The sequence below is a fragment of the Macrobrachium nipponense genome, chromosome 26 (assembly GCF_015104395.2).
Source record: "Macrobrachium nipponense isolate FS-2020 chromosome 26, ASM1510439v2, whole genome shotgun sequence".
NCBI lineage: Eukaryota > Metazoa > Arthropoda > Malacostraca > Decapoda > Palaemonidae > Macrobrachium > Macrobrachium nipponense.
In genome coordinates, this window is record NC_087215.1 from 67,578,008 (window position 1) to 67,592,961 (window position 14,954).

At 38.3% G+C, this 14,954-nt stretch overlaps 1 protein-coding gene across 1 annotated transcript in view; it reads left to right on the top strand.

Moving 5' to 3' along the window:
• Positions 1-9,893: 9,893 nt before the first annotated feature.
• The window catches only part of LOC135199705 (homeobox protein ARX-like), a 62,490-nt gene continuing 57,429 nt past the window's right edge, over positions 9,894-14,954 (top strand). Inside the window, 1 exon segment of the mRNA XM_064227861.1 lies at positions 9,894-9,990. Coding sequence (XP_064083931.1) covers positions 9,894-9,990 — 97 coding nt within the window.

Sequence of the window (14,954 nt, forward strand, 5' to 3'; positions counted from 1 at the left end):
AAGAAGCACTATAGGATTCCTCAGAAATCCCAAAAGGAGCACTGAAGGGATTCCTCAGAAATCCCAAAAGGAGCACTGAAGGACTTCCTTAGAAAATCCCAAAAGGAGCTCTAAGGGATTCTTCAGAAATACCTGAAGAAGCGCTGAAGGATTCCTTAGAAATCCCAAAAGGAGAAGCTAAGGGATTCTTCAGAAATACCTGAAGAAGCACTGAAGGATTCCTTAGAAATCCCAAAAGGAGCTCTAAGGGATTCTTCAGAAATACCTGAAGAAGCACTGAAGGATTCCTTAGAAATCCCAAAAGGAGCTCTAAGGGATTCTTCAGAAATACCTGAAGAAGCACTGAAGGATTCCTTAGAAAAACCCCCAAAAATCCCAAAAGGAGCTCTAAGGGATTCTTCAGAAATACCTGAAGAAGCACTGAAGGATTCCTTAGAAATCCCAAAAGGAGCACTGAAGGATTCCTCAGAAATCCCAAAAGGAGCACTGAAGGATTCCTTAGAAATCCCAAAAGGAGCACTGAAGGATTCCTCAGAAATCCCAAAAGGAGCACTGAAGGATTCCTAAGAAATCCCAAAAGGAGCACTGAAGGATTCCTCAGAAATCCCAAAAGGAGCACTGAAGGATTCCACAGAAATCCCAAAAGGAGCACTGAAGGATTCCACAGAAATCCCAAAAGGAGCACTGAAGGATTCCACAGAAATCCCAAAAGGAGCACTGAAGGATTCCTAAGAAATCCCAAAAGGAGCACTGAAGGATTCCTCAGAAATCCCAAAAGGAGCACTGAAGGATTCCTAAGAAATCCCCAAAAGGGAGCACTGAAGGATTCCTCAGAAATCCCCAAAAGGAGCACTGAAGGATTCCACAGAAATCCCAAAAGGAGCACTGAAGGATTCCTCAGAAATCCCAAAAGGAGCACTGAAGGATTCCACAGAAATCCCAAAAGGAGCACTGAAGGATTCCTCAGAAATCCCAAAAGGAGCACTGAAGGATTCCTCAGAAATCCCAAAAGGAGCACTGAAGGATTCCTTAGAAATCCCAAAGGAGCAACCGAAGATTCCTCAGATTTCCCAAAAGGAGCACCGAAGGATTCCTCAGAAAATACCCAAAAGGAGCCACCGAAGGATTCCTCAGAAATCCCAAAAGGAGCACCGAAGGATTCCTCAGAAATCCCAAAAGGAGCACCGAAGGATTCCTCAGAAATCCCAAAAGGAGCACCGAAGGATTCCTCAGAAATCCCAAAAGGAGCACTGAAGGATTCCTCAGAAATCCCAAAAGGAGCACTGAAGGATTCCTGAGAAATTCCAAAAGGAGCACTGAAGGATTCCTAAGAAATCCCAAAAGGAGCACTGAAGGATTCCTTAGAAATCCCAAAAGGAGCACTGAAGGATTCCTTAGAAATCCCAAAAGGAGCACTGAAGGATTACTCAGAAATCCCAAAAGGAGCACCGACCAAGGATTCCTAAAAGGACAAATCCCAAAAGGAGCACTGAAGGCATACTCAAGGATACTCAGAAATCCCAAAAGGAGCACCGAAGGATTCCTAAGAAATCCTTAACAGAAATCCCAAAAGGAGCACCGAAGGATTCCTCAAGATCAAATCCCAAAAGGAAGCACCGAAGGATTCCTCAGAAATCCGAAAGGAGCACCGTAAAGGATTCCTCAGAAATTCCAAAAGGAGCACTGAAGGATTCCTAAGACCCAAGTCACGGAAAGGAGCACATGAAGGATTCCTTAGAAATCCCAAAAGGCAGCACTGAAGGAGTTCCTCAGAAATCCCAAAAGGGAGCACTGAAGGATTCCTCAGAAATACCTGAAGAAGAGCTAACTGAAGGATTATCCTTAAGAAAATCTCCCAAAAGGCAAGAAGGAACACCTGAAAGGATTTCCTTCAAGGAAAAATCTACCCAAAAGGAGCTACATAGAGACTAGAAATTCCCAAAACCGGAAAAATGGAACCTAACTGAAGGATTTACCTTAGAAATAAATCCCTAAAAAGGAAAGGGAAGCAACTGTAAAGGTAATTCTTCACCTCAAGAATCAATCCCAATAAAAGGAGGACATCAATGGAAGGAATTATTCCATAAAGAAAAGAAATCATCAATAAAAATGGGAGTCACCTGTTTTTTAATGAAGGTAATTCTCTATTAAGAAATAAAATCCCAATAAAAGGAGCACTGAGAAGTAAGGATTCCTTAATGAAATCCAAACAAAGGAGCACTTGAGAAGGATTCCTCAGAAATTCCCTAAAAAGAGCCACTGAACGGATTCCTTCAGAATAAAGTACCTATAAAGAATGTAAAAGGAGCAACCGATAGGATAAGATCTACTTCCGAAATACCATAAGAAAGATACCCTGAAAAGGCAGATTCCTCAAATATACTAGAATGGATAAATTATACCCATAAGAAAGTCCCAAGTGAAGGGCACTTGAAAGGATTCCACAGAATCCAATAAGGGATACACTGTAAGGTATTACCTTAGTAAATTAAAATTACCAAGGGATACATCTGAAGTGAATATAGATTATCACCTGAGAAAATAACTCCCAAAAAGGAGCACTGAATGGATTCCTCAGTAAATCCCTAAGAAAAGGAGCACTGACAAGAAAGTGCCCAAAAAAAGGAGCATATGGAATTCCATTCCTCAGAAATAGCCCAAAACGGTAGCACTAGAAGGATTCCACTCAACGAAATTACCCAAAAGGAGCACTGAAGGATTCCTCAGAAATCCCAAAAGGAGCACTGAAGGATTACCCTTCAGAAATCCGCCAAATGGAAGCAACTGAAAGGATTCCTCAGAAATCCCAAAAGGAGCATCTGAATGGATTCCTCAGAAATCCCAAAAGGAAGCACTGAAGGATTGCTTAGAAATCCCAAAAGGAGCACTGAAGGATTCCTTAGAAATCCCAAATGGAGCACTGAAGGATTCCTTAAAAATCCCAAAAGGAGCACTGAAGGATTCCTTAGAAATCCCAAAAGGAGCACTGAAGGATTCTTAGAAATCCCAAAAGGAGCACTGAAGGATTCCTTAGAAATCCCAAAAGGAGCACTGAAGGATTCCTCAGAAATCCCAAAAGGAGCACTGAAGGATTCCTCAGAAATCCCAAAAGGAGCACTGAAGGATCCTCAGAAAAATCCCAAAGAAAAGCACTGAAGGATTTCCTCAGAAATCCCAAAAAGGAGCACTGAAGGTTTCCTCAGAATCCCAAAAAGGAGCACTGAAGGATTTACTTAGAAATCCCAAAAGGAGCATGAAGGATCCTTAGAAATCCCAAAAGGAGCACTGAAGGATTTCCTGAGAAATCCCAAAAGAGCACTGAAGGATTCCTCAGAAATCCCAAAAAAGCACTGAAGGATTCCTCAGAAATACCAAAAGGAGCTCTGAAGAATTCCTCAGAAAGACTGTAAGAAGCACGGAAGGATTCCTCAAAAATACCTTTAAAAGGCTCTAAACGATTCCTTGAACCCCTTAAGATCAGGATTATCAGAAAACAAACAGCGTGAGGTAAATATACAAAAAGAAATAATAAAGGATAAAACTTAGACATTTGCCAAGATTCACTATATGAAACTGAAACTAAAGGACAAGAACGAAAGCAAAATAAGAAAGAAAATAATTAAACAGATAAAAAGGCGAAAAGAAGAGAATAAGTAATAATAAAAAATAAAAATTAAAAAAAAATTGCATCGAAGCAGCACCAGGCAAATTCTAAAAAGTCGCGAGAGAGAGAGAGAGAGAGAGAGGGTTGGGAATATAATACAAAGCAATAAAGCATCCTTTCTTCATACATGTAAATACATATATGTATATATAATATAAAACTGTAACTATGTCACAATTCTAAATATTTAGAGCAAAATGGCTACTTTTCCTCCATAAATTAAAAAATCCAACTTTTATAGAGACTTATAAATGTTTCACTATCATACCGCGACAACTTACCGGTAGGTTGCCAGGACACGATAACGTATTACCATACCCCTAAATCTATCAAGTGTCCTTATTTTTCAATTCCTCTTCCATTCAGCCTATCCACCTTTTTCTGGGCTGTTAAGCTGTTTACCTCTTTTGGCTATCTTTATATAAACTCTCTCAATACATCCGCACCTCGCATCCATAAAGGAGAGTTCAGTTCAACAGAATAACGGAACATATAGAATATATATCTATATATATAATATATATATATTATATATATATATAATATATATATATAATTTATATAGACACTTATATTCAGTACAAAAAAATGGATACTATTATATATATTATATATATAATAAAACATACATTCATCCTATATATGTATATATACCACATTCATGTACTAAAATGGATACTATATATATTAGTTATTCCTTTTTAACATGAATATAAATGTTGTATATAAAAGTATATATATAGGTATGAATGTATATTTTAATATATATATATATATTCCGTTGAACTGAACTCTCCTTTATGGATGCGAGTGCGGATGTATTGAGAGAGTTTATATAAAGATAGCCAAAAGAGGTAAACAGATTAACAGCCCAGAAAAAGGTGGATAGGCGGAATGGAAGAGGAGTTGAAAAATAAGGACACTTGATAGAGTCAGGGGAATGGTAATACGTTATCGTGTCCTGGCAACCTACCGGTAAGTTGTCGCGGTACGATAGTGAAACATTTATAGAATGTATATAAAATATACATTCATACTATATGTATGGGTGTATATTTATATATATATCAAATAATATATAAAGTATATATATATATAATATATATATATGTACTATGGTGTTATGATGTATATTTTTATATACATGCATAATATATATATATATATATATATATATATATATATTATGCATATATAGAAAATATCATTCAATACATATAGTAACATATATATATATATATATATAATAATATAACATATATAATATTTATATACACATATTCATGTGCAAAATTTGGATACTATATATACATAGATATATATTATTAGCATATATATATATATATATATATATATATATATATATATATATATATATATATGTGTGTGTGTGTGTGTATTATATGTATATATATATATATATAATATACATCATACATAAAGTATATATATATATATATATATATAATTTATATATACACATTTATATTCATGTACCAAAAAAAAAAAAAATGTGGAAAAAATGTAAATTCCCGCTGACGGAAATCAGAACAGAAGGCAACCAACCAAGATGGGAGAAATAAAAAGGCATTAATTAATAATATGAAAGTGTGGAGGTGAATATTGGCTAGAATAATTTGCATTCCATTCCTCGTATTTGGTCTGCATCTCATTCAGACGCCTTCCGGATAAAGCTATCTATCTCTCTCTCTCATGCGGGCGGTGGAATATATATATATATATATATATATATATATATATATATATATATATAAAGATAAAAATCCTTCGTTCTTCGCGTCCACGTCAATAAAAATAGCCACTCACGTCCATTTAATGACGAGAGAGAAAGGTTGCTGACCCCTTCCTTCGTTCCCTTGTCCAAAATGGAAACCCTCACCCACCCACCCCCGCTTGTTTAGGGACAAATTAGGGAAAAGGGAACGTCAATATTTAACTTAATAACGACAGCTGATCGGTCCTGAGAGAGAGAGAGAGAGAGAGAGAGAGAGAGAGAGAGGAAGTTTATTTAAATTAGCAGCTCCGGGTGGATGTTTGAGGAGTGACTCTGGAGTGCAGAGACAACCGCCACCAATGCCAGATTTCCCGCCTTTTCCTCCATCCTTCTCTCTCTCTCTCTCTCTCTCTCTCTCTCTCCCTCTCTTCCCGGTTCCTGACACTCGTCGGTTTTTGAGTTTCTCTCATTGTTTCGTCCGAAATTCGTTTGTGGTGCTAAAGGACTTCGATTAAGGAAGCATTCTATGAGATAAACGAGTCCATGTCTAGGCCGATAAGTATTTCAGTCTAGCAGAGCGTATTTAAAAGCAGACGCCCCAGTAGCCGAGGGCCAGAATGAAAGTCCCTCAAACTCCAGCAGCGTATGCACAATAATGGAAAAAGGAGGCGGCATTCTGAAAACCCTCGCCCTCCCGAAGTGTCGGCCATCCCATTGGTTCTTCTGCTTTTCCCGCCTAAACTCGCGCAGCCTGTCAAGTTTCCCACCCGAGTGGTTTCGGAGGCGGGAAGAGGCGCGGAACCATCCCGAGGGATCTTGCGTGTATTGTCGCTCTTACGGACCACTGCCATAAGGGTTGAAATCGACCCGAGACTCTGCCAGAGGAAGCGTCTCGCAAGGGGCCGGGAGTATCCGTTTACATTCGTCTGTTAGATACGAAAAGCAATTATGGTGTTGTTTTTGGAACCCACACACACACACAGGCTACAATTGTTCCTTTAGATGGATTGTCAGGCGGCGATGAAGTTTTTAGCCGGAGATGGAAGTATTTTCGGCCACGGGATTTTGTGGAAAGTTTAGATAGAGGCCGTTATGGAAGATATCGAGCGGATGGCCCTTGACTTGGTGGGTAATTAATCGTTGTCTTTGTAAACCACAGTCGAGCATATAACGAAGTAACATTGTTATATGAGATGGACGGCGGTGTGAAGTGGCGGTGGGGGTGTCGTGGGATGTTTTTGGAGGTTGGGGGAGGGGGTTAGTGGTAGGAGATGGGTACTCGCCTTCTGTTAAGGATGAGGAAATGGGAGAAACATATGGTGTAATCTTACTACGCTACGTGAGGGGGACTTTAAATTTAAGGATTTTCACGTTATTCTGTAGTTATAATTAACCGAGCGTCTACCTGAAATCACAATGCTGTGATACTTTTTATATAACGTTAATTTCCTTCGAGAAATAATAAGCCCAACTTGAAAGCAAGTAGACTCAAACGGATGCTTCTCAAAGTATATTATGGAGCTACCAGCAACTTTTTTTTCTCTCTCTGCTAGACTCAGGCACTTCATCTTGCCACCATGTTACTCCGTATTCGCGTGGGAGATAATGTACTACATTATAGCACATATCTTGTAACACATTACTCTTGTAAGTTAGTTTTACGAATATCCAGACATGGTTTTTAACTATGGTAGTGCCATAAGACGTGGTCTGGCTTTGTGGCACACGTAGCTGAGAATCCAATGTCAGCAAATGCTTATCGTTCGAAATGGTAGACGTGTTTTAAGGTTCATTTCCTAAGTTCAGGACTTTTTTTTCTTTTCTTTTTTTCATGTAAAAGGGACCAATGTTTTCATAAATTCACCTTCCGTTTTCTATGATTCATTGTAGTTTCCCAGCGCGAATGTGGCATAATTACCACTGCTGTAACCACAGACATTTGAATAAACTGAATGCACAAGATTAACAATATATCAAAAGATTAATTATTAACGGTCATCATCTGGCTTCAGGTAACTAGATGAAGCAAAAGATAATTAGAAATGGGGTGTAGATGATGATGATAAAAAAAACAATAAATAAATAAACATAAAAAAACGTGATAAACATGGAATGAGCAAGATCACAGTATCAGAAACGGCTAAAAAAAAAAAAGAATAAAAAAAGCGTTCTGAAAATTGTATTTGTCCATCTTGAGATTATATGATCGCCAACTCAATTGCTGTTTACACCAATGAAGACCTTGAGAATCCTTAACCCGGTAGCGGGGTTAGTGCCGTCAGTGCACCTCACGCGGTGCATTGTAGGCATTGCTTCAGGTTCTTTGCGGAGCCGCTAGCTAGCTGCAAATCCCTTTCATCCCTTTTGCTGTACCTCCCTCCATATTCTCTCTCTTCCAGCTGACTTTTCCCCCTCTCTAACAACTGCTAGAGGTTTTCCTCCTGTTACACCTTTCTAAGTTCAAACCTTTTTCTCTGCCAATTTCTGTTTCAGCGCTGAATGATCCCACACGCCCCAGCGCTTGTCCTCTGCCTATTAAATTTTGTATAAACCAATACCATTATTCATTTAACGTTATGACTGATAGATAACATTTGAACAAACTGAATGTACAAGATGCACAATATATCAAAAGATTAATTAATAACGGAACCATCTGGCTTCAGGTAACTAGAACTGAAGAGATACAACACATCCCATTGTGGGAACTTCTTTGCAGACAAGATATGTGACACGTGGAATAAACTGCCACCAGAAGTTGTAAACAGCAACAGCATGGAAGAGTTTAGAAGAAAGCTAGACAAAATCATTAGGACACTTTGAATGCACAGGAAAAACCTGCTCCTACAGATAAGTGAGCACACGATGTCTCCTCTAAGGATTGACTAACAAGTCTTTGAGATATCCTAATCCTTGTAACTAGCTTCAGGTAACTAGATGAAGGATATTTGCCCCGCTCAGCGAAGCAAAAGATAATTAGAAACTGGTTGGTAGATGATGATGATTAAAAAAGAAACACATAAACAAATAAAAAACTTGATAAACATGGAATGAGCGAGATCACAGCATCAGAAACGGCTAAAAATAAATAAATAAAATAAGCGTTCTGAAAGTTGTATTACCGGAGTAATGACATACATTCCTGCTCAAAAGAGGGGAAAAAAGTACTTCGCTGTATCAGATCGGGCTATACTGGGATATAAAATTTAGGCCAAGCGCTGTGACCTATGAGGTCATTCGGCGCCGGAAACGAGGTTGAAACAGTAGTTAGGAGAGGGTAGACGCTTCGTTGACGAAAAGAGAATGTGAACGGAGGTGCGGTAAAGGGTATGAAATCGGTTGCAGTTAGGGGCCGAAGGGACGCCGCAGAGAGCTTTAAGTAATGCCTACAGTGCACCACGAGGTGCACTACACCCCTGCGGGATACTTGATCACAGCGTCTCAGCGCGTTGATTTCACATCTCTGAAAGTAACATACAAATGTTTAGTTTTCTGTAAAAGAAAACTATTGAGATGGATTTCAATCTGTCCATCCGCCCCTGGTCTTCAAAACTACTGAGGCTAGAGGGCTGCAAATTGGCACGTTGATCATCCACCCACCAATCATCAAACATACCAAATTGCAGCCCTCTAGCCTCAGTAGTTTATATTTTATTTTAAGGTTAAACTTAGCCGTGATCTTGCGTCTGCACAGGCCACCACTGGGCTGTGGCTGCAACTTTCATACAGAATTATACGCCGCTGTACAAAAAACTCGACTGCGCCGTAAGATTTCTTCGACCCATTATTTACTTGTTCTTCTAGATCTCCATTAATAATACAACTCACATTTCCCGAAGGTAGATATTTATATCTGGTTCAAGAGAAATAAAAAAAAAAACACCAGGAATTAAGTATTAATGGGTAAACCATCAGCGAGTCGTCATAAAATTCTTCAGACGACTTAAAAGATAAAAGAATAAGGTGACAACTTAAAGGCTGTATTAAGTACAATTGTTTACAAGTTTAACGACACAATTCCTTCTCCAGCTTTCTGTCGGCGAGGTATACTGTCACCACACTAAGCAGGGAGGTATTGCCATATCGCATTCCACCTTTTTGTGACATCCTAATCCTTGTAACTCATAGTTTGTTTGTGTGGTGTTTTGACGTTGCATGGAACCAGTAACGGTTATCCAGCAACGGTTTGACGTGACTTCCGAACCACGTCGATAGTGAACTTCCATCACCAGAAATACACATCTCTTAACCCCTCAATGGGAACGCCCGATAATCGAACTCGCGGCCACCCAAGTGCCAAGCAAAGACCATACCAAGGAGTTACGGCTAAATGGAGATGGACAGGAATGCAATGTAAAATTTAGGCCAGATGCCAGGCGCTGTGACCTACATATATGAGGTCATCCAGCGGTGAAAACTGACAGTAAGAAAGGTTCGAAAAGTGTAACAGGAGGAAAACCTCAGAGGATGAAATTAACATAGAAGAAAGCGACTATGACCGGAGGTACAGTAAACGGAATGAAAGAGGCTGCAGCTCAGGACCGAAGGAACGCCCCCAAAGACTCTCAAAGTAATGTCTACACTGCCCTGCGTGAGGTGCACTGACGGCACTACCCCACTATACATGAGACAGTCACGAATTAATATACAAGCATTAATATACAATTCTCCTTCATAGATTCATTACCTGTTCCATAATCCCAGTTTTAAGTCAGAGTTCGTATGTTCCTGGCAAACCTAGGGGTCATATCTGAATTTTTATCTTGCCTGTCCATCAAAATGGACAAATATACTGTAAACTATGTATGTCCTAATATATATATATAATATATATATATATATATATATATATATATATATACATATATACATATATATATATGTATATATATATATATGTATATATATATATACATTACAAAATATATACACATATACACAAATGTATTATATATATATAAGATATATATATATATATATATATATATATATATTTACACAAATATATAGCTACATATACACAAAGTAATATATATATATATATAGATATATATATATATATATATATATATATATATACTACAATGAATCCCAGATACATTTTTGCATGAGTGTGTGTGCATATGTTGGTACACAACACCGAGTTAATCCATCAAAGAAAACTCTCTCTCTCTCTGAAGACCTACCTACGTGACTGAGTCTAAGTGTCTAGAGAGAGAGAGAGAGTTCCTAACAATGCACGAGACATTCGAAGTCCATTTAAGAGACAGAAGAGCATCGGGAAGCCCTTGTTTGTTACTATTTTTCCTAAAGCTGGGTATACAGACAGACGTGATCTATAGCTGAACAACGCCCATACTCAGATGAAATGGAAGGCGCCGGGGGGTGGGGAGGTTAAGGGTGGGGAGAGGGTGTTCTCTCTTTCTCGTGATACACGCAGACCTTTCTGTGTGCGTATGTATATATGTATGTATGTGAAACTACACTAGAGTGCCTGTCAGTATTTGAAGGAAAGTAGCAAATATTAGATAGCTGTTTATGCAAAATCTTAAAATATTTAATTTTTCACGTTTAACTCGTAATATTAATAATTTCTGCATGACATACACAAACATAAACACTTATGTGTATATATTATATATATAATATATATATATATATATATACTTATATATATATATATATACATGTATGTATGTATATAAAACCTATATGTATATATACATATATATAATTAATATATTATATATAATAATGATAAATTCTGGCAATCTTACATTTAAATTTCCCTAAAAAGAACTTTCACAAAAAAAAGTACTACGGGAGTTCCCTTAAAAGTACTTTGTACGTCAGTCAACTTTATTCTGTTGCGTACCTGGTAGTTACCTGATTGCAGGGGATTTCAACAAAGTAGGAGATCAGCATGTGGCCTGCAACCTCACTCCCAAAAAACAGGTCTGTTAAGAGCTGGAATGCAAACCTTATGGAGATACCACCAATAAATTTAACAGTATTTATATTATAGATGTTATATATATATATAAAACCACGTATGAAAACCAGCCTTACAATGAATAGTACCTATACCTAAATGCATAGAACATTCATATCGCCAATTCATCTAGCTATCCCTATTGAACCATTGTATAGAAGCATGCAAAATATAGCCACATTATCTATAGAAAAACAGTGTGGTAGGAACCCTACTGTGGAAAAGCGACCGATCATCCAACATCGGGCATCCTTACCAGGGTGCCGTCAATATTTAGTGTATCTTCACTGGGGCGCTATGTTTGTACGTGTCTGTGTATGCCCGTGTGTGTTTGTGTGCGCGTATCTGTGTGTTTTGTGTGCCAGCCAACACCCGTCTAAATATCATGATGTCCAGCCAGCGGCATCAACACCGCGAATAATAATCATTTTGACACGTCTCATCGAAAGCATGGCTTAGGCCTATACGCCATCACTTTCAAGTTTTCTTAAATCTCATCAAAATCACTCTTATCAAAAGGAGATATCTGGCAACGTTCTCAACAATACAAGTATATTTCCCCGTCTAGATCAACTTTTAAGAAACACCAAGATTCTCATACTTCAGTTTTCCACGATTTTAAATAACAAATAAAACAGCCCAAGATCCACACTCCTCGTCGAATTCAGTTGGGAAACGAAGGCAACGAGGAAAACTCTCTCCTCTTCTTCTTCCTCTTCCATTTATCCCAAGGACTCCGAGGCGGAACCTGGTATCCAAGAGCCATTAGTGAATTACGCGGGATGGGCGGCAAAGACAACATTTGCCCGGGGGGCGGTATAGGTTGGGATCATGTGATGATGAATTACGATGAGTTTAGATCCCATCTCTTCTTTTTTTAAGGCTTCTATTTCTGGCCCGCGTCGCGAACGCTGAGCAAAAATTGCATGCGTTGCTAATCGGATGCAATACCTATGGTACTATCCATATGTTAAGGTATATGGCGGGCAAACTTCAGATATATTGTTAGATAACCATGAGAGAGAGAGAGGAGAGAGACACAAGTATTGCAATCATATATCGCACTTCGTGTACCTATCTTGCAAGTCGATTCATTTGTTCGCAAACATCTGGTTACCAGATACAAACGTTGACAACGAACGGTTTAAAATGTATAGTATAGGTTAAAGATAAATAAATACATAAAGTCACACGAAAAAATAACGGAAAAGTCACATTAATCTTAACTATATATTTAAGTACGAGCAAAGCCCGTAAGCAAAAGACTGTAAAAATAATACAAATAAAACGCAAGAAATATTATGAATCTTTTCCCCGTGACTTTATCACCTGCTACCATAAATTCACACATTATTTTTCCCGTGACTTTCTCTCCTAACCAATATTGTGACTTTTTTTTTTTTTTTTTCCTTTTTTTTTTTTTTTCCCCGACTATTACCGGTCACCGTCTCGTAAACTATAGTCTCATCTTCGTTTTAAGAGAAGTTATATATCATGTTATTTCCCTGATATGACGAATAACTCGTTTATGATTATCAGTGACCTTACCTAGGAAATTCGTTAACAGCACGTTGCTCTTCTCGTTAACTTCGTTTTGGACGTGGTCTTGTCTATAATTATAATAATATAACTTCCGATGTACAGGATTAAGATTCTCCCGGTTTAGACGCAGTTGAAAGGGTCACACCGTCTTATAGGCCGATAGCTCTTCCTCCAATACCTGACTCGTTTTCTTCCGATAAATGTTACCCACTTTCCTTTTTGGGACGAATATAGCGGCAGAATGGTACTACACCCTTCTAGCGAGAGGTAGCAGCAGAATGGTACACTTTTTCCGGAGAGGGTTTAGCGACAGAATGGTACTACACCCTTCTAATAGCAGCGGAATGGTATAGCTATTCTTCTAGCAAGTGTGGGGGGGGGGGGGGGGGGCTTGCAGGAGGGAGTAGCAGCAGAATGGTACAGCTTCTTGTGACGATGTAACAGCAGAATGGTACACTTTTTCCGGTGAGGGTGTAGCGACCGAATGGTACTACACCCTTGTAATAGCAGCATAATGGTATAGCTACTCTTACAGCGAGTGGGGGGAGCAGGAGGGAGTAGCAGCAGAATGGTAGAGCTTCTAGTGAAGAGATAACAGCAGAATGATACACTATTTACACTTTTCCGGTGAGGGCATAGCAGCAGAATGATACAACCTCCCAGATGCATGGTACACACTTCCGGTGCAGGTTAGTAGCAGAATGGTACACCATTCAGGCTTCTAAATGATTACTCAAGGGATGAGGTTGCTATAGACGTAATAAGTATGTCACTCTTTCTAGACCCCTGGCGGATGCTGGAACGTATTTACAGCTACAGTCTTCCGGTTTCTGAATGTCTCCTTCCAGCAGATGCTGGAACGAATATAGTTGACAGGATTTGTGGGAAGTTGGCCAGGAGCGATCCATAGGCCTAGGAAACTTGGTGCAAGACTGCTACAGTGAGACACTGCACCCATAGGCTGATTCCCAACCCCAAAGGGGAGGTTGGTTTACGTCACCACAGCTATTTACCGTCATCAGAATCACTTATTTAGCTTTAAAAGACCACAGGTTAACGCAGGATAGAAAACGAGTTCAAAACTTAACGGCCAATTTTGTCCCCGTTCGAACAAGTGTAGCGGAGTTATGATTTTTAATTGTGTATTTTCCAGTTCATAATCTTTTAAAAGCGTTCGTTCGAATCTCTCGACTTTCGTTTATATTTCTTATTCCTTTTTCATTTCTAATTTACATTACTAGTCTCATCATTTTCACTAATTTTTTGGTGCTTTTCGTACCGACCTCAGCGCAATAGTTTTCGTACTAGTGTAGTACCGGGGAGCTTATAACAGTTACAGACTACAATCTCAAACACACAAAGGACAAGGCTGAAGGAAACTTACAAGTTACGGACTGCAAACTCAAACATTCAAAGGACAAAGTCGAAGGATGCTGGAAATACTCGAAGGACAAAAGGATTTTAACGATGATGGGAGCGAGAAAGAAACACATGGTAGCAATACAGGAGATTCCATTGGGTAAATATATGCAAATACAGGTATGGACTTATCACGTATCGTTGGCTGTTAAGGAAAATAGGGGATTTTTATAAGAAAAAAAAAACTTGAAATGTATGGAAAACTGTAATTAGTAAATATACATTATATTTGAGGTACATGTATAGGTTTTTGCATGAATGTACTATACAGAACGCTGTGAGGTAAATGTGTTATATATATATATATATATATATATATATATATATATATATATATATATATATATATATATATATATATATATATAGATATATATATATATATATATATATATATATATATATATATAGTTCCGTTTCCTGCATTTTTTAGTTTTGTATCCTTGTTTAAGGCTTAGCGAACTTCATCAGAAACCGTGCTTATAGTACATACAGTTAGACTTACTGCCCATTGTTTATGCGGATATCTATACTTCTAGAATTGTGTTACACATCGTAAGTAGCTCCAGATATCACCCATTTTCATATTCTGTGAGTTAGTC